General features: G+C 37.1%; 3 protein-coding genes and 1 long non-coding RNA gene across 14 annotated transcripts in view; 2 read left to right on the top strand and 2 right to left on the bottom strand.

Moving 5' to 3' along the window:
• Positions 1-968: 968 nt before the first annotated feature.
• Positions 969-16,199, bottom strand: LOC113053174 (MORC family CW-type zinc finger protein 3-like). Of its 2 annotated transcripts, XM_026217983.1 has the most exons (19): positions 16,108-16,199; positions 14,815-14,887; positions 14,341-14,473; positions 13,516-13,739; positions 13,114-13,273; positions 12,848-12,995; positions 12,577-12,708; positions 12,192-12,311; positions 11,934-12,031; positions 10,859-10,957; positions 10,635-10,763; positions 7,111-7,185; positions 6,886-6,928; positions 6,650-6,757; positions 6,473-6,551; positions 6,331-6,394; positions 5,026-6,220; positions 1,777-1,988; positions 969-1,653 (listed from the first exon to the last, which is right to left on the bottom strand). In XM_026217983.1, exons 1-19 carry the CDS (start codon positions 16,144-16,146, stop codon positions 1,500-1,502), a joined length of 3,285 nt encoding a protein of 1,094 aa, XP_026073768.1. In that variant the 5' UTR covers positions 16,147-16,199; the 3' UTR covers positions 969-1,499. The 2 variants fall into 2 exon arrangements, with proteins under 2 accessions (XP_026073768.1, XP_026073769.1); XM_026217984.1 differs by lacking the exon at positions 12,577-12,708.
• Positions 16,200-16,861: 662 nt separating this feature from the next.
• Positions 16,862-18,743, top strand: LOC113053748 (COMM domain-containing protein 6-like). The gene is made up of 7 exons (XM_026219019.1): positions 16,862-17,061; positions 17,274-17,332; positions 17,516-17,581; positions 17,680-17,756; positions 17,914-18,082; positions 18,172-18,324; positions 18,425-18,743. The coding sequence occupies exons 1-7, from the start codon at positions 17,037-17,039 to the stop codon at positions 18,473-18,475; spliced, it is 600 nt and encodes a 199-aa protein (XP_026074804.1). The 5' UTR covers positions 16,862-17,036; the 3' UTR covers positions 18,476-18,743.
• Positions 18,744-21,332: 2,589 nt separating this feature from the next.
• LOC113053171 (TBC1 domain family member 4-like) overlaps positions 21,333-27,270 on the top strand; it is a 55,293-nt gene continuing 49,355 nt past the window's right edge. For 5 of the 10 annotated variants that reach the window (XM_026217971.1, XM_026217969.1, XM_026217970.1 and 2 more), the window contains exon 1: positions 21,334-22,573. In XM_026217971.1, coding sequence (XP_026073756.1) covers positions 22,172-22,573 — 402 coding nt within the window. In that variant the 5' untranslated portion in view covers positions 21,334-22,171. Of the gene's footprint in view, positions 22,574-27,270 lie in introns of all 10 variants that reach the window. The other 5 variants (XM_026217978.1, XM_026217979.1, XM_026217974.1 and 2 more) reach the window with 2 other exon arrangements.
• LOC113053173 (uncharacterized) lies at positions 25,067-27,058 on the bottom strand. Its single transcript, XR_003277177.1, has 2 exons — positions 27,004-27,058; positions 25,067-26,031 (listed from the first exon to the last, which is right to left on the bottom strand). It is a non-coding gene; the product is annotated as an uncharacterized LOC113053173 (long non-coding RNA).

Below are 27,270 nucleotides of genomic sequence, written 5' to 3'. Positions count from 1 at the left end.
AAAACATTGTCAGTGAACACAATCCACCTTGCCATTCCCCATTGCCGGGTAAAACTTCATAGGTAAAAAAATAAGACATTTTCTCTGGGCCAAGGCTAATTTAAAATGGACTGTGGCAAAGTGGAAAACTGAATCAAAATGTAAAGTTCTTTTTGGAAAACTGGGATGCCATGTCATCCGGTCTAAAGAGGACAAGGACAACCCAAGTTGTTATCAGCGCTCAGTTCAGAAGCATGCATCTATGATGAGTGCGTGTGGCATGGGCAGCTTACACATCTAAAAAGGCACCATCAATGCTGAAAGGTATATCCAAGTTCTAGAACAACATATGCTCCCATCCAGACGTTGTCTCTTTTAGGGAAGACCTTGCATTTTCCAACATGACAATGCCATACCACGTACTGCATCAATTTCAACATCATATCTATGTAGAAGAAGGATCCAGGTACTGAAATGGCCAGCCTGCAGTCCAGATCTTTCACTCATAGAAAACATTTGATGCATCATAAAGAGGAAGATGCGACAAAGAAGACCTAAGACAGCTGAGCAACTAGAAGCCTGTATCAGACAAGAATGGGACAACATTTCTATTCCTAAACTTGAGCAACTTGTCTCCTCAGTCCCAAGACATTTGCACACTGTTATAAAAAGAAGACGGGATGCCAACCAGTGCTAAAGATGGCCATGTCCCAACTTTTTTGAGATGTGTTTTCCCTTAAAATTATACATTTTCTCAGTTTAAACATTTAATATGTCATCTAAGTTGTATTCTGAATAAAATATTGAAATTTGAAACTTCCACATCATTGCATTCTGTTTTTATTCACATTTTTTACATTGTCTCAACTTTTTTGGAATCGGGTTTGTGGACAACATTATTTCTAGAAGATATATTTTTTTAAATGTTGAATAATGTCGTCATGTTGGTGATATATATCTCATGTAAACAAGAAAGACAGGAAGAACAATTTGTAATCAAACAAATATAAATTTTATTTTATATATATATATATATATATATATATATAAACCATTTTCTTTTTTTAAAAACAGTAGGCTACTATGTCCAACATTATACACAGATCTGGTGGTACACAATTTGAGTAGCACCCCCTACTGCTGTTATCCATTCATAACTGTGTAAACAATATAATGTGTATCAGAAATACAAACAACTGCATATCAGAAAAATTACAGAAACCTATCATGAAATGGCAGAACATTTGCAAGCTTTACAAGCTTAAGTCTTTGTGACAGAAATGTCAAACTTTATTCTTGAAACAACTTATTTCTATTACGATAACCAGAAAACCACCACCACCAACAAAAACAATAATTTATAAAAGAATGTAAAACTTGCCCAAACAACCATAAGTGTTAATCAGGAAAAATAAAAACTTAATAATTTAATAGTTTTTTATTTTTTTTAAGTGAAATAAAAAGAAAATTGTCTTCATGAACAAAACATTAACCTAGGCTGAACACTTTGACAACTGGTTTTAAGTAATAGTGGTCTCAGTGGGGGCAATCTCCTGTAGGACCTGATTTAAAATCTCATCTATGACCTCACAGTCATAATTCACTTGGTCGAGGTCCAGAGCAGGAACAAAAGTGACCAATAAACGGGCAATGCTGTACCTCAGCTCCCTCAACCTGATGACAGAAGTGAGAAAGAGCAGATTTATATATGTGCATCAAAACGTGACTCCTAGTAAGCATGTACAGAAATGCCACATAACATTGAAAAGCTTTGAAACAAGTCAACAAGGCTCTTACTTGGTCGGTGTCACTGTGTTCTCTCCCTCCACAGGTCTTTTATTGCTCTCTCTTTCCATTTTGATCCCATTCACAAGGTTTGCAGCTGTATTTGCGTTGCATGTTTGTTCTGAACTGGTGTTACGGTCCTTCTCCTCTTTCTGTTTCCTTAGCTCTACTACTTCCCTCTGCAACTGTTCACATTGAGCTTTCTCTTGCTCCAAGCTGTCCAACTTTGAGTATACAGTTTGTGGAGGATAAAGAATGAAAGAAAGGAAAAAAGAAAAACAACTGAATCCTGACCATTCAATTAATGGAAGAAAATCCAGCTTTTGTGGACTAGGAGACTGTTACATCTAAACCAGTAAGGCTTTCATGGTCAGTCAGCTTCATTAGTATAATGGTTAGTTCCAAAAATGAAATATCTGTCCTCGTTTAGTCACCCTCATGTAATTAAAAAACGTAAGGCATTTGTTCATATTTAAAATACTAAAATCTTTTAGAGATTTCTGTCCCTCCATTCACAGTCCATTCAACCAAAATTTTGATGTTTCCTAATGTTCATTAAAAGATTGCAGAATTGAGCAGTTGAATCAAAGAAATCCTGGTGGAAAACAAAGACTTTTAACATTAAAATATCATGAATTTACTTTTATAACCAGTAGATGGCAGCAGAGGATCGCGCATTAGCTCAGTTGCCTGTTTTTATACAGTCTATGGTTGCCTTTCATCTGTCAATAATAGCAATGACTCGCAGAACAATTTAGTGAATTTATGAATTTATCTTTTTGCTTGATCAAACAAAAAAATTACCTTTAAATTGTGAATGGATTTGTTAGAGCAGGGGTCTCCAGACTCGCTTCTGAAGGGCCGGTGTCCTGCAGAGTTTACTCCAACTTTCTAGTGTACCTAGTAAAACCTTGATTAGTTGTTTCAGGTGTGTTTTATTAGAGTTTGAGCTAAACTCTGTAGGACACCAGTCATCCAGGAACAAGTTTGGAGACCACTGAGGTGGTAGCGGAACTGACCGAGCTCACTCACGCAAAAGCTCCTGATGTTCTTCTTATCTGGCATTTGGAACTTGAAATTATTGCATATTGCCAACTACGGTACAGAAGTGTGCAGAGGAACTTGTCAGAAACTTTACTTAATAAAAACTAAAAACTACGGAAGTTCTAAGCGGCCATGCATTATAATTTTTTTTTCCTTTTTGTTTTTTCGTTATAACGACTTAATTTTCTATTTTTCACGTTATCTCGACATAACGAAGTTCGTTTTCTCGTTATAACGACTTATTTTTCTCGTTATCTCGACATAACGAATGTTTGTTTTCTCGTTATAACGACTTATTTTTCTCGTTATCTCGACATAACGAATGTTTGTTTTCTCGTTATAACGACATGACAGTTTTACTGTTGCTATAGTAACGAACTCAACTTTGACAGGCATCTGATGGACAACCATGCAGGTGCTCTTACTGTAGCCTATATTTCAGCAAATTTAGTTTCGCCTAGGTAATAAGGTCTACAATACTGTATATAAATAAAGGCTGATCAATCACTGTTGATTTTTCCAGAGACAGTACAATGAACATTTTGTTTTTGTAATTAACATGTTTAAATGGCAACACCGCGAAATTAGAGCTGCTTGGATTAAACTCACTTTTCATTTTCCCGTTATTTGAAATAAAATTATATATAATTTGTAATTTGTAGTAGTCATTATATGATGTGGCAGATATCATGTGTGTTACAAGCTTCTGTTTGAAAAGAGCGTCCATGTGTAGGACTACGTGTAGTGTGTGTGTGTGTGTGTAGAAAAAAACGATTACAACATTATTGAACAAAACTGAATTGAATTAGCCTATGGATTTTGCATACATATCACATTTCTCATCAATATGGTTAACAATAAAGATTAGTACTAATAAGGAAAAGAAGCACATCAGCCTACATCGTTAAATCCCGTCCTACTGTAGATAAACAGAATACAGTGATGTCAACCTTGGTTTTGATAAGCAGTTATTTTATGACACAGAACGCGTTGGTGAAACTCATGCATCTAGCAGGAACTTAATACACAAAATATTCATACTGATTCAAGCATTTAACATTTATGAATTAATTAAATGTCAGTAATGAAGACTGCACAAATTATAGCGATCACGAGGAAGGTCCGCGTACAGTAAAGTGGATAGTACAACACCACATCAGTTATATTCAGGTCTATAGTGCCACCTGCTGGCGCAGTTTTGTAACTTCTTAGAGAAAATTAATTCGTTATAATGAGAAAACGAACTTCGTTATGTTGAGAAAAAGAGAAAATGAAGTCGTTATAACGAGAAAACGAACTTCGTTATGTCGAGATAACGAGAAAATTAATTCATTAAAATGAGAAAACAAGAAGAAAAATATTATAATGCATGGCCGCTTAAAACTTCCGTACCACATCCTAGATTATTCTTATTATCTATAATAACAAAGTGTTGAGTCTATTTCTTTCTATCCCTCATTCTCTTAGCTTTAGCCTATCCCTGTTGAAATATTAATTTCTATCTGCTCTTTTTTCAGTGTTTTTTTTTTTTTTTGCTATCTTATCAGCTTTTTCAAAGGTGTCTAATGTTTAATAGTGTATCTAATTTCTATGATTAGATCTTCTCTAACTGAAAAAACACTTTCTAAACTTTGCAAGGCTGCCATTGAGTATGTACATTTGACTGATTTAATTTGTTAAAAATTGTATACAGTTTATGGATATAATCAATAACTAACTACATAATCTCTTACTTACATAGAGTGTATTATTTTTTTTCTCAGGAGATCTGTGAGTGTGTAGAACTCTGTAAACTTGTGGTAACAAAAATGAGTTCAGAGTGGATTTTGACTAACCTACAGTAAACAACACCTCTGATTGGCCATTGCTTTCAACAGAGATGCATGTGATTGGCTACAATTCTCAATTGTGCTAAAACACATTGTAAATATAAACTTTTTGGAGCGCGCACAGAATCACAGGAGCATTCAAAAACAGGTGACTTCAAGCAGGTACAGATTTGAGTTGGAACTACTGGTACTGTAGAAGTCACAGATATTGAACATCATGAGTGGTGAGTAAATAACAGAATTTGTGATTTTTTTGGCAAAATCACCTTGAACAGCATCAAACCTGTACTAAGCTGGCTGGAAGTTCATGCTGGTCTTTTCAACAGGGTCTCTTGTAATTTCTTATTAGTTACAAGAATTAAGAGAGTCAAAAATATCAGGTTCTCACCTTACTTCTCAGTTCAATGCATTCTGTGTTGCGCTTGTCCAGCTCTCTGAGGAGAAGGTCCACTTGAAGAGCCATTTCATCATCTATATTTCCATAAACACTCGTTGTTAATGAGTGTTCCTCCTCCCTAGCTTCCAACCGGTCATGACACACCTCATCCTGAGCCTCTTTTTCAGCTTTGATTTGCAACACCACCTGTTTCTTTTTCAGCTCATCCCTTTCTTCTGTAAGCTCTTTGATGCACTGGGTGGCCTGTAAGTAGAGAGTCTTATATTTTTGTTCCTCTGATGGATCTGTCTGGATGCTCTGATGGTTGCAGTCCTTTTTCCTGGTGAGTTTCAAGAGTTTGATTTCTTTCTCCTGAACTTGACCTCTCAATTCATCTCTCTCCCGGGCTGTGGCCTCCAGGAGATCTAGAAGGTTATCCTGTTGCTTCTGTGCTTCATGGCTTGGCATAAGGTCTATGTCTCTGTCAGAAAAAAGTGATGTCTTGGAAGTTGTTGGTGTCATACTTTCCTGGTTTTCTACATCTGAGTTTGCATGCTGTTCAAAAATCTTATTCTCCTTAGGTATCTCCTCTAGCTTCATGAGATTTGGTCTAAAGGCTTCTACACCGCTACATTTCTCAACCTCCATTGGGTCTTTGATTATTTCTGTATTGTTACTTATCCTGCTTTCTACCTCATTAGTGCTCTGTTCCATCTGTCTTGCATCATTCTCAATCTTTTCTTTCTTGATCTCATTTCTTATCTGCTGGCCTTCCTCTGCCTTTACAGTCAGACGTTCTGTTTGGGTTTTTATGCTTGTTTGGCCACTGGAAGTTGATGCCTCCACTGTTTCCTTTCTGGTGTCTTCAGTTTCAGTTTCCATGGAAGCTTGATCACTACACTCCATATTTAATTCTGGTGCATCATCACTGGTCTTTTCTTCTGTCTTCACCTTGGAAAGGTCAAAGGCTTTGGTTCTTGGCGTGCTGTGGGTTTCATCGATAACAACGTCATCATTGTCACTGCTCTCTTCATTGTTTTCATCAACTTTATTTCCATTGTAGTTCACACTCCCCAAAGGTGAGTTTATGGCATCTGATGTAGTGGTGGATGTTGATGGACTATCTGGAGTGTTGCTACAGTAGTCATGTGATGTTCTTGCTCTTTTTACATTTAGGCTCTGGGACAATCCTAGACTTCTTTTTGTTCTGTAAAACAAAAAAGTTTAGCTTGGTTTCAAAATTATATAAACAGAATTAAGAGAGTTGATAGAAATACATGCGTAAAATGAGAGAAAGAAAGAATGAGAATGATATACCTTTTAGGAGTGGAGAGGGACATGGTATTTGAAATCACTGGTATGCTGTCCGAGGGGCTAGAAACTGTTGAAACACAAAATAATAATAGAATAATCTAGGTTCTGTATCAAAAACAAATGCACACACAAAATTTAACCTCACCAGACTGTGATTGGGGCATTGAATTAAAAGAGCTCATCAATGTCAAAGAGGCTGTAGATGATCTGGGTGAGGAAGGGGCCTATGGAAACAAAAAGGAAGACTTAAATATATTCCATGAATTTATAATTACTTAATTATGCATTGTAAAAAAACAAAACAAAAAAAAAAAAAACATACTTTTTGATAGAACTGATGCACAATGTCAACTTTTTTTCTCAGATCCTCGCTCTGTTGAAGCTGCGCTGCATTTCTCTGCTGTCCCTGCCTTAACCCGATTTCTTCAATCTAATCCCAATTAAATTACAAAGAAATCCCCAATTAAATTAATAATAATAATAAAATAAATAAATAAAGACTGGAAAGATAAGAATGCAAAAAACACACCACCACTGGATGGAGAAATACATTATTACCTGAGTTCTTCTCTGTTCTTGCTGTTTCTTGAGGTTTCTCTCCCTGTGGCAACATAAAGCACATCAGTGTCCAACTATATTACCTCTGGACACCTGGTATATGAAACCCATCTTTTGAACAAATCACTGGCTTATCTTATTAATATCTTAGGTTATACAATGAGTCTATTTATTCATAGTCAGATAACAAAACACATAAATTGTTGCAACACATTTTTCACTCACTGCTGTTTGTACGTTTTCAGGTATGCTGTAGTTTCATTTTCAGAATCTTCAGGTTCTTCTTCTTGTTCACATCGCCTGGATGTAGAAAGAATAGCTGTTTGAGCTAGGACGTTTCGAGATTTGCACACACACACACACACACACACACACACACATACACACACACACACACACATTACATCTGTGTTTTCACATATTATGGGCCTGATTTACTAAACGGGAAATTAGCATGAGATTGCAAAAAAAAAAAAAAAAAACTTTTTGAGGGTGATTCATTGCCAATGTGCATATTTGGTGTCTGCTTTAAGACATGCTTTTTTGGAGCATTAATGGCACAAATACCAGTAATTTGACAAATGCAAACGTTAGTTAATCACATTGTGATTCATTTTTACATTCTCCTACAAATGCACATTCAATAAGGTCAGGAGCAAAAATAACAGTGATAATAATGTCCTTCAGTAAATTCTGACAGTACTATTTTAACACCAAAAGATGGTTTGCGCTGGTGCAGGCTGTTAGTAAATCTGACCCTATGTCTGTTCAGAGATGTAAATCCATAAGGAAAAAAAAGTAAGATGGTTACAGGTTGCAAGATTCAAGACTTCAGATGCTCAGCAGTCTGTGATCGTCATTGTCTAATTCTTCTTTTCATGACATTTTCAATAAGAGACAGATCTGGACTGCATGCAGGCCAGTCTAGCACATCCTCTCTGTATCATAAAAAACACACTGTTGTAGCACTTCCAGAACGAGACCTGGCATTGTCTTGATCTAATAACCATGGACTTCCCACGAAAGATGTCATCTTGATGGCAGTATATGTCTCTGTACAATTTCAATATATGCGTCCATGTCAGTGGTACATTCGCACATATGCCAGTCACCCATGTTGTTTGTTCTGCTGCACCCACCATGACAGATGTCTGCTTTTGCATCTGTCACTGATGAAAGTCTGAATGGTCCATTTGGTCTTTAGGAATGAGATCTCTACATCCACTTTTTCCAGAAACAAGTTGAAATGTGGACTCATCTGACCACAGCACACATTTCCACTGTCTTTCTGAGATGAGCTTGGGCCCAGAGAACCCACAGCATCACTGCATAGAATTGATCTATGGCTTTCTCATAGAGTAACAGTGATTCAAGTTCCATTTATTGATGCAGTGGCAGACTGGGTTTAGTGACAGTGATTTTCTGAAGTACTCCTGAGGCCATGTGGCTATATTTAACACCGCAGCATGACAGTTTCTTAGGCAGAGCCATCTGAGGGTTCAAAGGTCATGACTCATGCACATGCAACTGAGATTTCCTGCCTTGCCCTTGAAAGACTGAAATTTCTCTGGATTCCTTGAATCTTTTCACAACATTATATATTGTAGTAGGTGAAATACCTAAATTCTTTGTGTGATTTTTTCACTTTGTGTTCATTGAGAAGTGTGATTTTTAATTTGTTTGAGACTTCTCTAATGAAATTTGGCACAAAGTGATAAGCCATGATCCACTTTTGCTTGCAAAGATTGTTAAATTTATTAAAGTTAAAGAAAATGACTAAATCACAGATTCTTGATTTTATTGAATTTTACAAAATGGAATTGGGTTTATAATTATGACTTATTAAAATAACTGTAATATACTAAAATTATGTAGATATATAAAAACTGTTGAATTAGTAAAACCATGTGGGTAATTCAGTAAACTATGATGACTAATTATTGTTATCATTTCAAAGCTCATGAAACAAAACATTGTTCCTGATGTTAAAAAGTTAAGTGTAATAAACTATGTAAGAATTATTTACATAATATATTATGTATACATGTATACATAATATACATAATATAAATGATCGATCCACTGGCTGTAATCTGCATCAGCACTGATTCGACCTGAAGACATAAATTCCAATGCTTTATCAGATATGTACCGCTGGTTCAACCTTGTTTTTGGTTTGTTTTATGTCAAAGTACTATGTTGTGTGTTTTTATACGCTTTTTCAAATAGTTCTCTCAAGCAAATGTGTTATTTTGTATTTGTTTTCATGCAAGCATGACAAACTTTACTTTTACTTTGCGTTTGTTCATATTTCCAAAGAATTCATATTTGGGACTAAGCGTCAACAATCGTTTCTGTTTGGCTCAGAGGAATGAAACGGTAAAACAGTATTTTAGTAGTTAATACTAGTCAATCTACTAATCAAACACTCTTACATTATTTTAAAAACTAGACAGGTAAAAGGTTAGAAAACCAGTAATATGGATGGATGAGGTGTCAGTTTGCTTTGAGTAGTTCCTTAGAAGGCAACACCAATGGGAAGTGTTATAGAAAGCATAACATGAAACTTATCCATGTCTATATAAGCTTTGCAAGGACCGCAGGGAAACTGTGAGAGTTTAATTTAATGAACCATCCGCAATTAAAAAAAAATCTATTAATTTCTTGCAATTTATTACAAACTTTTAAATGGTAATGTATGTTATTAGATAGATGTCATTTTCATAAGCTTTCAAAAGTCTTCAAAATAACTGCTTAAAAAAATCCAACCTCTTCATTAAGTTTGCGGATGACACAACTGTGGTGGTTCTCATTAGCAACAGAGATAAGACAAACTACAGGAGCGAGGTGAGTCGCCTGGCTATGAGATGCAATGATAACAATCTCTCTCTTAATGTGGAGAAGAAGAAGGGGATTGTTGTTGACTTCAGGAAAGTGCAAACTCAACATGCTCCTCTGACCGTCCATGGTGGGACTGTGGAGAGAGTGAGCAGCACCATCGAGAGCATCCTGACCAGCTGCATCACTGTGTGGTATGGCGCCTGCAATATGTCCTCCTGCCGGAAGACTCTTCAACGCATAGTGAGAGCAGCTGAGAAGCTTGTTGGTGTCTCTCTTCCCTCCGTTCAGGACATTTATGGAACCCATCTCACCCGCAAAGCCCTCTGCATCGTCACACGGCTTCTTCTGTCTGCTGCCATCGCCAGGACCAGCAGACTGAAGGACAGCTTCATTCACAAGGCTGTCAGGAATCTGAACTCCCTCCCTCCCGACCTTACCACACCCCCACCCCGTCTTTTGATCCATGCACCACTGAGCTCTGAACCTCAGAACCCCCCCCCCCCACCAGCCACCAGTTTAAATAAAGAACTGCTCTCTGAGCTTTTTGTCACCTCAGACTAAATCAGACTAAATGAGCTAATTTGCACTACAATCATTATATCTGCACTGTTTGTTTACTTTACTATTTATTCATCAAAAGGTGACTTCACTGTTATTTAATGTAATATTTATGTCTTCTGATGAACTGTTACTCAAGGGCACTGAATTGTATTGTACTATTATCATTATTATTTTAATATTTCTAATATTATTTCAATTTGTTAAGCAATTCATTGATTTTTTGTTGCAAAAACACACAAATATGACAAACTGTAAAATATTTCTACGATTCTCCTAGGAACTTTTTGCTTTGATCTAGATGTTAAACTTTTTTAAAGCTATACAATGAAAAGCCTGATTAAACAAACCTGAACAGGGGGTTTGGATTTAAACGACAGAACCATTTTTCAGGGAGCTTATTCATGTCGATGCAATCTGGAAGTTTCCTCCATTTCTGACATTCATCACACTGAACCCAGGTCTGATCAGGGCGCTTCCTTTATGTTAAGCAAGGAACAAGGGTTATATATTTAAATGTGATGAATAAACTGGCAATGGAATGTTTTGAAGTTGTATGTGAGTGTATACTAACGGGATATCCTCCATAGGTAATGTAGTGTTTAACCCCTTCTTCTGGCGGATCGCTTTCCAATAGTCTTCCAGTTTCCCCCCTAAAGTGTACATAGTTTTCCTGCATGAACAAAAATATATTAAAATAAATATTATTGATTTCTTGTGTCACAACAGAACTTAACAAGGGTTCTTCGGGCAATTCTTGTAATTCCCCAAATTGTTTGTAACCCTGCCTGTCTCATCAAAAAAAAAAACAACGCTGATGAGTAAGTAGCAAATGTTCTCACAAAATAAAATATTCATAATTAGATGAAACAATTTAAATGTGAATACCTATACTGTTAGCATTTAACATGTAATGTACTTGTTATAGAGTTAGAATGTATGTAGATGGCCTGGACAGTATATACAGACACTAACAAACGAGACAAACTCAGCTTCTGGAGGGCCACTGCAGTGCAGACTGTAGCACCAACCAACTCCAACACACCTGCCTGAGTTTCTAGCACTCCTAAAGACTTAGGCTGTGTTTACGCCCCCTATGCATTTAAAAACAGCCATTTGTAGTGGTGTCCGAAACCATAGTGGGCATAGTTGGCACATTCAAACACAACACTGTGTTTAATTAGGGTTTGAACTAAACTCTTAATGGCAGTGGCCCTCCAGGAGCTGAGTTCGACACTGTGACGAGTGGGGCGGGGCCAAGGGCCGTGGGAACGGAGCGAGGCCGGTGGAGTGATTTGGAAATGAGCATCACCTGCTCCACTCACCGGTCTCGAGTCAAACGGAGGAGATCGGAAGGATACAAAAGAGGAGCGACGACAGTGAAGGACGAGAGAGGACCAGGCCTGGGCTTTATTTTGTGTTTGGTTTTTGTTTGTGCGCGACAGTCGTCTGCGAGGGGCTGTCGCGCTGTTTTGTGTTTATTTGGCTATTAAAGTTTTCATTTTGAATGTCTGCCGCTTCCCGCCTCCTTCTTCTCGTGATTATGAAGTTTGTACTCAGTTACAGACACCCCTATACTAACAGAAAAGAATCACTCCAAACTCAAACTTACAATATTCTACAATCCACCCATACAGTATCACACTCACCTATATTCTTCTGTATAGTCAAAGTCCTGCTTATTGTGTGTTGGCTTGAGGAAGTTGCACTCTATCACTGCAATGACTCCCACTCCTTTTCCATTTGCCTAATGCAAAACCAAGATTGAAATTGCATTCAGATACTCTAAATAGTAAAAGTTATAAACTAGAAAACATTTCTTACATTAAAGAAAGTGGCAGAGGGGGTGTTTTGACCAACAACAACAACAACAAAAATTATAATTGATTACAAATTTAAATAATCACCTTGTTTTGACATGCAACACGTTCATAGGCTTTGATGAGCCTGTTTCTATGGTACATCATGACTCCGTAATGTTCTTTGCTCTTGGTATTGTAGCCAAATGTGATAGGAATGCTTTCTCTCTGAGAAGAAAAGACTCAAGGAAATCTCACTATGTATGCATTCATTGAGTTGGTTGACCAATTTAGGCCTGTATTCTGCCGAGAAATTAGTTTAATTATCTGATTATGTCATTGGGTGTTTTTTAATTATAAGAATTTGAACCATAAAATGAACACCTTTCTTTATAATTTTCCAATAACAACATTTCCAATAATTATCACAATGTATAAGGTTTCTTTGTGAAACAGGAAATTACAGCTCGCTCCTTTTTGTTTGTGTGGATACATTTAGAAAGGTGGGTTTGTATTTATCCTTGGCAATGTGTGCCAGGCTTTTAGAGACCAGCTGGGTTTTCACTTTCTGTCCTTGAATGATAATCTGCATTCTGGGCTTCAAGTATAGGATGCTACAGTATGCCTATGAAAAGGTAACATGCATAGACTCATATTACTTTTATGATCTTTAAACTGTAATGCATAATAAGTGATATCTGAAAATACATTATGTAGACTGTATTGTGTTAGACCTTCTCAACATAGGAGGGTGAAATACTCACCCGCAGAGAGAAGTCACTCTCTGGGCTTGACTGAAATACACGAGACGGTTGCTTGTATTTCTCCTTTTCACTCTCATATACTTCAGATGGAATCTGGATGTCATAGCGGTCCGTGTCAAAGTCAAACTCAGATTTGTCTGTGGATGTTCTGTAGCAGGAAAAAAATAAAAATAAATTCCTGAAACATATAATTCATGCATTCGTGGGCCTGGTAGCTCGAGAGTATGCTGCTCTGAACTACATAATCGTGATCTTTTCACTCTTACTTGCGGAGGTTCCAGATGATTATTCGTGTTCCTGTGGACTCATGGTGTGCATTGGTGGCATTGATAGCATTGAGCTCACAGAGCAGCTCTTCCTCCGTCTGGAACAGAGAGTAGCGCAGGATATCCTGAAGACTCGTTGTGTGTTGTGACTCGGGTCGGAGTGGGAGGAAAGGTCAAGGATAAAGACATCAATTGGAGAATATAAATATGTGGTGAAACGTTTACCTAAAACAGCTAATACAACTTATTCCCGAAACTCACATGACTATAAGAGACATCAGTCACTGGACTTCTAATATATGTAATATCATCTCTCTAATACCCTCTTCATCTCTTTATATTATTTGCTGTCCATCCATTTAGGTCTTGGCTTATCTTTGCTTATTTGGAAGGTAAGGATATATGACTGTCCGATGCGTTTAAATGAGACAATAGGTACAATGACATTCTCCGCATGGATCTCCTGAAGATATGTCTGGGACAGCAGGCCCACACACATGGACTCTCCATTCTTTGAAAACACAATAGTGTCTTTTCCTAAGCGCATGGATCCAGACTTGAATCCATTGCCGTAGAGGCCCACAGGGACATGGCCATTTATAGTCTCCTTATCACTGAAGCCAAAACTGAAAGGGATAGGAACACAAAATATTATATATTAGAATATTTTCAAAATAAATTAATTATTTTATTTTGAGATAAAAAATTATTTTTAAGATCAAATAAATGCAGCAAGAGACATAAAAAATTAGAAAAAAAAACTTACTAAACAAACGGTTAGTATATGAAGAGTTCAGATGCAAAAGCCTCTAAGTGCCATCTGAAATTTTCATCTAAAATTTGGATTTTTATCAAGCTCCTATGCTTAGGTCGAGTCATTTTACTTTAATTGCAATGTGCAGGTACTTTTCCAGGCTATTAAAGTGAAAAAACTGAACATAAATAGAGGATTTTAGATGAAAATTCCAGATGGCACTTACTGTAGAGGCTTTTGCATCTGAACTCTTCATATATATATATATATATATATATATATATATATATATATATATTCACAAAACACATTCTATCTGTTTCAAAAGCATTTTGTTTTGTTTCCACACTTAATTAACAATCAACAATTACAGTAAGAAAGGTTTCTTTAGTACCAAATCAGCATATTAGAATGGTTTATTAGGGGATCATGTAACCCAAATGTATGTTTGTCGACTTAATGTTCTAACCCACCTGAGCATTTTGTACATCTTATCATAATCCATTCCTGCTCCATTATCCATGAAAATTAGACAGTCTTGACCTCTGATTGCTGTCTTATCAATCCAAAACTGTTTGGCACTCACATCAGGGTCGTAAGCATTGTCTAAGGCAGAAAACATATACTTCAAATATGATCAGATTACACATATTTATCAGAGTTTGAGTGGCTATCTACTGAGGTATCCCTGAAAACTAATGCAACAAAATTAGTCTTTTATTTCCTTACTTGTCCCTGACTAGCTGTCTTTGAGCAATACATGGGATGCAATAAAATTACTCAAATAATTTATTATACACAGTACTAATATATGTAGACAGGGATATACATGTAAGGGAAACTAGGTTACAAGTACATAGTAATCTAACTTTTGAGGGCAAACATCCATTGTTCCAAACAACTAAACACATATTTTCACATGAGTGATATCTGAAGTGTTCGCTCACCTATCAGCTCCGCAATAGCACTGAACGGCCAGGTGTGGCTGGTGGAGTTGGTGTGAAGGAACTTTGGATTAAGCTATAAAAGGATCAAAGACACAGGAAAATGTATAAGCAAAACCCTTAAAATACATTTTATGAAACCATGCATTGTTTTCTAAAGCTGTGGATCTGGTCATCTGACCTACATATTATTTTTCTTCATATTATCGGTTTGCAGGTTTGAATGTAACAGGCATTATTTGTTTTCCCCCCATTTTGGTTTAATTTAAAATACTTTAGTTTGGAGTTTTAAAAGAGCCCAAGTTTTATTTCATTAGTAATTATACATTTTATGAGGGTATTTATTTAATCAGGATCTTTCCTTAAAACACTCCATAAAAAATAATATAACATTTTGAAGAGACTTGTTCAAAGCATTTAAGAAGAAGAAGAAGAAGAAGAAAAAGCAACACAACTAGTAGCACTAGAGAAGTAAAAACGTTATTATTAATTTTTCTATAGATAACATTTTTTACTGATAATGCATAGGCCTACACCTTTTTTGACAGGCCTAGCGGGAACTCATGGGTTTTTTGTTAGTTTTGATATGTTGCATATCACCATTTCTACTTCTTATTGTCATATCCAATTCCGCATTTCTAAAGTGGACCAGGCTCTTAATAAAGTCTGTGTTTTAATGTTCATTTTCAAGGGCGTGTTCTTTTTCTCTCACAAAGTTAAGAATATACACAGAACGTAAAGAATAATTTACCCAGAAAACTGGACTACTTCAACAGAAAATTTGAAGAATAGCTAACTCTTTTATCTATTTAAAAGCATAATATTTACATTATATGAGTTACAAAGGTGCGATGGACTATTGGCGCACAAAGCTTAAAAAAGCGCGCGTCGGAACCATAGACAGTAAAAGAAAGGTTGGAACGAATAACGTTAACGTAACTGGATTCAAGCTCATTAACGGAGAAACGAAACTAAAAGTAACATCGAGTTTTTAGCCTTTCTGATAGGACGACGAAAACATACGTCACAGCTAAACATATGCATGACCATGCAATTAAACGATCTGTTTTCCACACATTGTGAAAATATATGTTGTTCTTTGTAAATTATATGTTGTTCATTGTTAACAGCAAAAACATACATTAAGATTACATATATTTCATCAGCATGTCAGTGCGAGAAGTAATTACGTATAAGCTTTTTAATATATTAGCATAGTTTAAATTTATTAGCATGCAGTCTACTATCACGCGTTAATTACAAATGTCTTCAACATAAATAAATAAACATTCATACCGCACTGAGCGGGATTCCTCTCTCCGTTTGCACAGCCATCCTTAAAAAGTAAACCCGCGAAGATCCGAAACTTCCAGAGGCGTGACTCCGACTCCCGGACTTCCTTAAACAATACATTAATGAATATTAATAATTTGACATAATATCTACAATAAGATTATAACATAATAATATTTGCATTTACTTAATGTATTATTTGTTTAACGATATACTAGTCTTTCAGTTATATTTAAAGAACGTATTTTTTATGAAAAAGTACAAGGAACTCTTTATATTTATGACTAATAAATATAGGGTTTTTAAAAATAATGATAAAAAATGATGACAATTATTAAGTTTTGATGACAATGATTCAGGTTAACTCATGTCAAACAAATAAAGTATTTTAGACTTTTTGGCATTTTATGAGATTACATTAGATAAGAGAATTACTCGATGCTTGCACTTTAAACTGGATTTCTGATTGTCACATAAAAAGTTATGCATGGATTTATTGAAAATGCATTTTGGATATCCAAGATTTTAGATATTATATATATTTATATATATATATATATATATATATATATATATATATATATATATATATATATATATATATATATATATATATATATATATATATATATATATATATATATATATATATATTACAATTATTTTGTTCAGTAATCTCTTTTCATTTTTCTGAATTATTCCTTTAAAACACCAACAGATGGTAGCTAGTACCAATCGACTGTCTTACTATTATTTTGAAAGGAAATCTGAATGAGATCTATCACTTCCGGTCTGGAGCTGCTTTTACAGAAGTAGATATTATAAACAGTACTGGACTAAAGTATTTGATCGATGCTTTAAAACAGTCTCGCTTTTACCATATGCTGGTTGAATGTAGTAGCATTGCTTAAATATTGCCATAGTTGTCGAAGATGTTAGGATTGGATCTGTCAACTGGTGAGTAGATTTTGTGACTATTTTCTCGCAAATATAAAGACTCGAGCAAAGCAGCAAGTCAAAATTAACCTTATAAACTGACGTTATTATATGTTTTATATAAATAATATACAGTATACTGGCTGCTTTTCTGCACAGAGCATAATACGTCGATATGGCATTAATACATTTTTCTTATTGTATAATACAATATGATACAATATTTATTACAGGTGTGGATGGTGTGGTCGAAAAACTCGAGAAGCTCCCCAAAGACTTGTTTGCAGAAACGGTAAGATGTGACATTACATTGGGTGGTCATGTACAATGGGAAGAAAAACATTACGAGTTTGTACTAAGAAAAATGCCACACGTCATAGATTATTTTGACATATTATCATAGTAGTTATTTACTGAATGTCCTATTTTTAAGTGTTGTATTGACTGTTCTGATACTCGTCTTTTCATTTCTCAGCTTCAGTCAATCCTGGTTCATCTACGGGATCAGAATGGAGCAGTAGATTTGATCGAATCCTGTGATGTATGTTAACCAAATGAAATCCCTGTAAATATACTGTAAATTAAGCATGCATGTACCTGTTTTTATGTCTTTGCAATGCTTATATTTTCCTAACACAGAGATTTCAAAGAGCTGGGATAAGCCTTGATCAGAAAACTGTTCAAGATATTATAAGACTGCTGTCATACTATTTTAGGTACAGTATTATCTTTCTGAGGACGAAATGTCATTGATGCAAATGTTTGTGAATTAAAAAGGCTTATTTAAAACACCCATTGCATAGATGTGTCAATTTGTCTTGTTTGAAGTGTGTCTGTTGTGTTTGAATTTATGATAAATGTTTATTTAAACAGGTTAGCTGCAAAGAGCAATCTCAGTGGGGATGTATTGGTCAGTAAATTGACTGAATGCAGCAGTAATTGGTCCAAACCAACCCTACAGTTGGTGCACCAGCTCTGGACTGAGCATGCTGCTCTTCTACATGCACATCAGGAGGACCTGACAATGGCTAGTATCGGACAGGTGTGTCACATGATTCTTGTTTACAGTATAAACATGTGTCAGCCACTGTTCTCTGTCAGGTTGTTGATATAAAGCTTCTTCACTCTTAGCTTGTAGATATCCAGTGGAAGCTGGGAATGGCAGTGAGCTCAGATACATGTCGATCCCTCAACTCCCCGTTCATCTCTGTTCTGATGAAAATCGCAGACACATCAGGGGAGATGTCATATAAATCTTTTGAAATGACAGTTCAGCAGTTTCAGGTATGGAAGTAAAGTATGCATTTTACTAATTTAATTCAACTGTCTGAAGTGTCTGAACAGCTGCAATTAACCATTCTCTTTCTGTTATTTTGTCCCTCAGAACTTCTACAGGCAGTTCAAGGAAATGGCCTCTGTTTTAGAGACTGTGTAATATTTTTATAGCAGTGATTGTGAACCATTTAGTCTTTTATGACCAAATATTTACATTTAAGTACAGTATTTAACAGTTTAACTACGTAAATTTATAGAATTTTCCACTAACATTTTATTTTTTGTTCTACTGTTACAGTATATTCAAGGTTGAAGTTCTTATTTTATCATAATAAATCGTGGTATTGTTAATGTTAGACAATTTATGATGATCTACTCTGTGGCCTGAATTTCTGAATTTGATATCTCATAATTAAAGAAAAAAAAACCACATTTGTCAGTCGTTATATATTTAATAAAAGGTATTAACTTGAATTAACATACTTAATACCTAAAATAATTGATACAGAGGTTCAGATGACAGAAGATGTTTCTGCAGTATACAATATAGTATGTGATCCTCTGTATTATTAATTAGTTGGTAGTTTGTTTGTTTTTGTTTTTGTCAGTAATGACTCGGCCTTCTAAAAGTGCTAACAACTTGTACAAAATATCCATGTTCTTAGAATTAGAAGGTCTGATCAAATTATTGTACCTGATCAGATCTAATATACAGTAGATTACAACAAAGTTGCTGTTGTTGGCACACTCTGTAGACAAAAAAATAAAAATGCCTTCACAAAAAAAGAAGACGGAAAGAGAAAGAGTGAAGGGAGGCTGATAAAGGCAGTTCAACAATGCAAACATGAATACAAAGCTCCAGCAAGCCAGCAGGTAAATCATCTTATCTAATATTTAGATAGTTTGTCACTCTTTAATTCTTGTAATTTAATATATTTCCAATTATAATCACTTGTCTTTATACTAGTAACCTATAACACTTAATATTTTATTAAAACCAAGTAGTAGGCCTATAAATAGTTACAAATAAAGTATAAATGTTCTAAATTAGTTGTTTATTAGTGTATAATATATGCTGTCAAATATTAAATAAAATGTCTAATACTTATAGGGGAAAGTGGGGTAAAATTAGCCACTTTTTACTATTGTGGTCCTCAAGATAAGGGAAAATGATGCAGAAGTTCAATGAAAGTATCTATCCTATCCAAATGAAACTACTCCTATCATTTTAAATGATCAGAATGTATATATGACAAAGGTTTCTAAAAAATATGGCTTCTCCTAAAGAAGTGTTGCCATGGCTCAGTATGACCCAGGTTTGGGGTAAGTTGACCCGAGTCGAGTCGGTGGGTAAGATGCACCATCTGGGTGTAAAATGACCATCTAAATGACCGACTAAATCTGATTCAAAAGAATGTGAAATAAATAATAATTAAAATAGCTAATAATTTCCTTTCACAGACAGTCATATTTGTTTTCTGAAGGTTAACTTTTACACCATAAAGCCAACCAAATTAAGTTTACATTTCAATATTAAATAGTTCTCTTAAATAGTAATTTTAAGATCTCTGAAACAATATGTTAAACACCAAAGTTGTAGCTTTCCTAAGAACAGACTAAACAGAGTGTTTGCTGGCCATTAGTGACTACAGGTGGAAAGATATTTTTATTTATTTATATATTTTTTCATAGCAATATCTGGCAACACTGCCAGAACTTAAACTGATAGACATCAAAGAACCCCCAGCCCATTTTATTGCTGACAGGATACCACATTTGGTAAGGCAAAAGCAAAGCAAAAAAACACATCATGATATTATCTGTCAGATACATTATCAACGCTATAAAAAACAGTAGCATAGTAACACTAGAGCAGAGATCTGTGGAACAAGTATGTTACGTCTAAACTATTTCATATTGTAGTTACATTTTCACAAAGTTGGGCCAACAACATTCATAAGGGCACTAGACAAAGTTATCATCTATATAGCAATAGTTATTAATGTAAACTATAATAATAGGCCTATGTATTTCAGAATGAATAATAAACAACTGATAAAATTACATACCCCTAACCTAAAATAATGGAGCAATGTGAGATCATTTAACAATGCTCATTCCTCCAAAACAGAGAAAACATATTTCACAAACAACTATCTGTCTCTTTTAAAGTGTTTAGCGTATATAATGAGTGGGGTTATTATAGTTCCCACCCAGACCACACTGATTTTCAATCCCTGTCTACGACTGTGGTGCCTTCCGTTCCCCCAATCTGTTTCTCCTTTTCACAGTCTGGCAGAAATTATGGGTGTTTCCAAAATACATGGACACATGACAGTAAAAGTGTAAAGTTGCCAAGATGCAGGGGCTGGGTCAACTTCTCCTGCTGAGAGAGAGCCCACTCTCATCAAAACATCTACAATAAAGTCAGTTCTTATGGGTGCTGTCTTCTCTTTTAATTGTATATTTATAACAATTGAATAATTTGATTTAACAAGCACCCACCCTCCTTTTTTTTTTTTGGTTTGGGCATCTGCATGTCTGTGCACGGTCCTGATCAGGAGGTCATGGTTTGGCTGGCTCCTTCTGCCACATCCAGGTTGTGTACATCTAAATAGCAGACTACTCTTACTATTTCTACAGTGCTTATTCTGTAGAATATTATTACAGAAATAGTAAGAGCAGTGGTAGCATGCTTTTCGAATTCAGCCAGTCTTTGTAACAAAACGTTTACAGTTTACATTGCACAATACACACTATGCATGCAGTATGTTAGACAGTATTTGATTCGAAATAGGACAGTACATTAAAATCCATTACAGCTTTGAGAGACAGCAGAGGGCGCCGTTGAGTATTGGATCTTTTTTTTTTAAAACATCAAACGCATATCTTTTATATATTCATATAAAACATTATTGGCCAAAATAATGGTTTGATGGATGTCACCGTTTAAATGTTTGCTGTTTTCATGAATTACTTTGTGTTTCATACTTGTGTTTATGTGTAATGGCAATTTTCATATACACAACCGGGGCATGTTGTCACAAAAAGTCAGCCCATGGGCAATAAACGGTGTAAAATAGCTTTTGTAGCATATAAAGAAGTCGCCTTTCAAAAATAAAGGCGTTCACTGGAGTAAAAAGGGTAAAACTAGAACGTTAACTGTTAACATACCCTAAGCATAAACAGTTGACTTGCTTTCTTCAGTTAGGCCAGTTCAGTGTGTATCCTGAAGGCAGACAGGGGAGCCAGAGATACACACACACACGCTAAAGAAAACACGTCTTCTATGGCTGCTGCGGCCACTCCTCCTGAAACAACAGCACTCTCTGTTCTCCGCCGCCGTAAAATGACTCAGTAACGACTGAAAAGTGATGTGCAACGACTTTAAAAGACCCCAGCTGATGCAACTTCACACAGGAGACGTCTGTCCGATGCGGCGTCCACAATCCGAAGCGCTGGGACTCGAGAAATCTGCAGGAATAAAACGCGCCTCCTTCAAGCAGTTGGATACACTCACGCGAATTCTTTAACTTCATATATGGATTATTCGAGCCTTCAGACACATTGAATGGATTATTTTATGTTTAAACAGTGAACTGACCGCTAAAATCCTCGCTGCATTTTAAAAGCCATTATTATTGTACTTAAGCTCTGCAGGACACACGATCCTTGCGCACTTCTGACTAAAAAAAGCGTGAGTGATCCATGTGCCATTAATGCACCAGGAGATGTTTCCACCTGCTATCACACAAAAATGACCAGTGCATGTATTTATTTAGGCATTTAGTGAAATAAAGGCACTGGGTTGTTGCATAAAGCAACTAAAGTCTTTGTCCCGGAGTCCTTGGGAGAGATGGAGGGACAGGATGGCAAAGGGGATAATAACAGTAATCAAAAGGCAGACAAGAGGTTTACTCTTTGGTACATGGGCTGGTCGTCTCTGGACAGGCGGACCACGCTACCCATGCTGCCCTGGCTGCTGGCGGAGATCCGGAGGAAAAGTGAGAAGAACGAGTCCGGTCCCGCACAGGCCAGAGAAGTTCAGCTGTATCTCTCGCCCTCTCTGATCCGCTGCGTGCCCGCGAACAGCAGCAACCCGTCCGTGTTCATATTCGAGCACAAAGCACAGTTTGTATCCAGGTTTATCCACAATAGCCATGACCTGTCTTATTTTGCCTACCTTATCAAAAGTCAGCCGGATAACCCCGAGTCTGAGATGGCATGCCATGTGTTCAAAGCATGTGATCCAAACCAGGTATGTACGGCCACTCATTCAACTGTTCAATCAAAAACAGAATAGTTTGTGAATCAACCTTTTCTGGGGTTTTGGATAGGAGGTTTACTGGTTATCGGTATCCGGCCTATAGATAAGTGGGACATGTTTGACGTTACATTTTTTCCACTATAAACACTCCACCACGACCAATTTAAGCAGCAAATTACAGTCATTGTTTTGTTCAAGTATTTAATTTTCAGATGGTACATAGACAAAAATAGCAATATGCCTGGTGCATGTGTGTGTGTGCTGTGTATGTGTGTGTGTGTGTGACCACCAGTCAAAACCAGTCATACGGGTCAATTTTGTCTAAATTGGGATTTATACATTATCTGAAAGCTAAATAAATAAGCTTTAAATAGGATTGGACAATATGTGGCCTAGATACAACCATTTCAAAATCTGCAATCTGAGGGTGAAAAAAAAAAACACATTCAAAATATTGAGAAAATCCTTTTTAATTTTTTTTTAGTGAGGTGACATACAGTCAAGTATGGTGACCCATACTAAGATTTTTTTTCTCTGCATTTAACTCATCCAAAGTGCACACACACACCGTGTGTGAAAATCAATAATTTTGACCCTTACAATGTATTTTTGGTTATTGCTACAAATATACCCCAGTGACTTAAGACTGGTTTTGTGGTCCAGGGTCACACACACACACACACACACACACACACACACACACACACACATACCTACTTAACCACAATGTGAGGACGTATGACTGGAAACCCTACCTTTAGGGACACCCCTTTCTGAAGGGTCTAGAGACTAAAGAAAGATATGACTGCACTTCTGGAGAAGCTGTCATCACAAATATCACTTGATTTGATCAATAAAAGCCTTCCTTAAAGACCTGACATTTTACCTTCACTTTAGGGACATTATTTTATATGTCACTTTTGGGGACATTAAACACAAACTCTGATCAAGTCATACTTTGAGGACCATGGTGATACACAAACTCTGGTTAAGGTATACTTTCAGGACATTGTTGAGATGGTATATATTATTTATCCTAAGAAGACAGAAGTAGAATATTACAATTCAAAGTTCCAATACTGGACAGTGAAATCAAGCTAGTGCAAAGATACAGGTGTGAGAGAGTAAACTGGGTTTCTTCTTTTCAGCAAGATCACTGTAAATGAGTAGCCTACATGTTTTGTCTGATTTGTAGCTTGAGATCAAGTGCCTTTGGCTGCTCAGTTGGGGAATGACAATTAACATTCAGAAATGTTATTGACTTGACTGATTGACTATCAGAAGCAAAAGATGAACAGAATTGAGCTGAATAATAACACTATTGTCTTTAATTTCAACTGCAAAACAGCTCTACATTAGTCATTTCATAATTGTTGACATTTGCAAGTTATTTTATGTGTGTGAAGCTCCTTTGAAACCATCTGTATTGTATCATGCGCTATAGAAATAAAACAGACTTCACTTCATTGCAGAGAACCTTTCACTGACCGAATCTGCATCCCTCTAGTTAATTTAGCATCGACTGTAAACTAATCATTATCACAAAAACATCTTAAGGAGTTTTCCTCACCAGAGTCATCTTTGGCTACACACTGGGGTTTTAAGACATTAGGCATGTTCCTCTGTAAAGTGTAGTAATTGTCAAAAAAAACTCTATACAAATAAAAATAGTGATACACTCTCCGATTAAATGACTCTTTGGGGACTCTAGCGACACACACACACTCCGATTAAATGACTCTTTGGGGACTCTAGCGACACACACACACTCCGATTAAATGACCCTTTGGGGACTCTAGTGACACACACACACTCCGATTAAATGACTCTTTGGGGACTCTAGCAACACACACACACTCCGATTAAATGACTCTTTGGGGACTCTAGCGACACACACACACTCCGATTAAATGACCCTTTGGGGACTCTAGCGACACACACACTCCGATTAAATGACTCTTTGGGGACTCTAGCGACACACACACACTCCGATTAAATGACCCTTTGGGGACTCTAGTGACACACACACACTCCGATTAAATGACTCTTTGGGGACTCTAGCGACACACACACACTCCGATTAAATGACTCTTTGGGGACTCTAGCGACACACACACACTCCGATTAAATGACTCTTTGGGGACTCGAGTGACACACACACTCCGATTAAATGACTCTTTGGGGACTCGAGTGACACACACACTCCGATTAAATGACTCTTTGGGGACTCGAGTGACACACACACTCCGATTAAATGACTCTTTGGGGACTCTAGCGACACACACACACTCCGATTAAATGACTCTTTGGGGACTCTAGCGACACACACACACTCCGATTAAATGACTCTTTGGGGACTCGAGTGACACACACACTCCGATTAAATGACTCTTTGGGGACTCGAGTGACACACACACTCCGATTAAATGACTCTTTGGGGACTCGAGTGACACACACACTCCGATTAAATGACTCTTTGGGGACTCTGATTAAATGACTCTTTAATATTAACAGTCTTGGACACATTGTGTTGAAAGTGCACATTGCAGTTAATGACAGAACAACAATGAAAAATCAATTAACTTGAGGTGGGAATGATTCTCACTGCACAACTATCCTCTGTACTTCCTCCATCCACCCTTCTTCAAAATCTCTCTACTTCCTCCTTTACATTCTCTCCTCCCTCTTTAACTCTACTCCTCACTCTTTTTACCCGCTTTACTCCTCCCTCTTTTCATCCTCTTTACATTTACTGCCTCTAATCCTCCCTTATATTAGCTGTGCTGGACATGGGCTGTGGCTGGATGTAACCGATTGGTGAGAGTTGCCGTGTGCAGATGAGAGAAGCTGAAAACTGAGATGTGATGTCAGACACTTTCTGCTTCCTGTAGTGATGCTCAGGCTAAGTTTGCATACTTTACTACAGCTGAAGTGGAATAAACGCATTATTTTCCAAATACAGATAATTCAGAGACATTTTCATTCAATACATGCACTAATGTTTGTACAAGAATAAAGTTCAAAATAAGCCTAAATACCAGTGAAGTGGGGTCTATCGCAACTACATGAAAAGAGCTTTTACTGTTATAAAGAACAGATGTGATCCTTAGTGGAACTGAAGGTGTGAGAAGAAAAATGAAACACACGTGATCATTGTCAAGCAGTGTACTCTGCCAATCGTGGATTAGCTGTGTCATCATCAGAGCTCGTGAGTCGCTCTAGAGAATCTGCTCTATCTGAGTCCTCCTGCTCTCCAATCACTCTAGTTGTACTCTGTTGCCTTATGGCACAGTCACGGGCATCGCTGTCTGAAGTCAGACACAAGTTCTAACCGTCAAGAACTGCTCAAGTTAGCCGCTGATCGTTCTGTGCAGCGCTGCATGAAGTCCAACAAGCCTAATGCTCTCCTCCCCTCCCTCTTTACGTCCCCTTTACATTCTCTCCTCCCTCTTTACGTCCCCCTTACATTCTCTCCTCCCTCTTTACATTCTCTCCTCCCTCTTTACGTCCCCCTTACATTCTCTCCTCCCTCTTTACATTCTCTCCTCCCTCTTTACATTCTCTCCTCCCTCTTTGCGTCCCCTTTACATTCTCTCCTCCCTCTTTACATTCTCTCCTCCCTCTTTACGTCCCCTTTACATTCTCTCCTCCCTCTTTACGTCCCTCTTACATTCTCTCCTCCCTCTTTACATTCTCTCCTCCCTCTTTACATTCTCTCCTCCCTCTTTGCGTCCCCTTTACATTCTCTCCTCCCTCTTTACATTCTCTCCTCCCTCTTTACGTCCCCTTTACATTCTCTCCTCCCTCTTTACGTCCCTCTTACATTCACTCCTCCCTCTTTACGTCCCCTTTACATTCTCTCCTCCCTCTTTACATTATCTCCTCCCTCTTTACGTCCCCTTTACATTCTCTCCTCCCTCTTTACGTCCCCGTTACATTCTCTCCTCCCTCTTTACGTCCCCTTTACATTCTCTCCTCCCTCTTTACGTCCCCTTTACATTCTCTCCTCCCTCTTTATGTCCCGTTACAATCTCTCCTCCCTCTTTACATTCTCTCCTCCCTCTTTACGTCCCCTTTACATTCTCTCCTCCCTCTTTACATTCTCTCCTCCCTCTTTACATTCTCTCCTCCCTCTTTACGTCCCAGTTACATTCTCTCCTCCCTCTTTACATTCTCTCCTCCCTCTTTACGTCCCCGTTACATTCTCTCCTCCCTCTTTACATTCTCTCCTCCCTCTTTACGTCCCCTTTACATTCTCTCCTCCCTCTTTACATTCTCTCCTCCCTCTTTACGTCCCAGTTACATTCTCTCCTCCCTCTTTACGTCCCCTTTACATTCTCTCCTCCCTCTTTACGTCCCCTTTACATTCTCTCCTCCCTCTTTACGTCCCCTTTACATTCTCTCCTCCCTCTTTACGTCACCTTTACATTCTCTCCTCCCTCTTTACGTCCCCTTTACATTCTCTCCTCCCTCTTTACGTCCCAGTTACATTCTCTCCTCCCTCTTTACGTCCCAGTTACATTCTCTCCTCCCTCTTTACATACTCTCCTCCCTCTTTACGTCCCCTTTACATTCTCTCCTCCCTCTTTACGTCCCAGTTACATTCTCTCCTCCCTCTTTACGTCCCCTTTACATTCTCTCCTCCCTCTTTACGTCCCAGTTACATTCTCTCCTCCCTCTTTACGTCC

Source organism: Carassius auratus, chromosome 34, assembly GCF_003368295.1.
Source record: "Carassius auratus strain Wakin chromosome 34, ASM336829v1, whole genome shotgun sequence".
NCBI classification, from domain to species: domain Eukaryota; kingdom Metazoa; phylum Chordata; class Actinopteri; order Cypriniformes; family Cyprinidae; genus Carassius; species Carassius auratus.
This window is presented reverse-complemented; position numbering and strand designations above follow the sequence as displayed.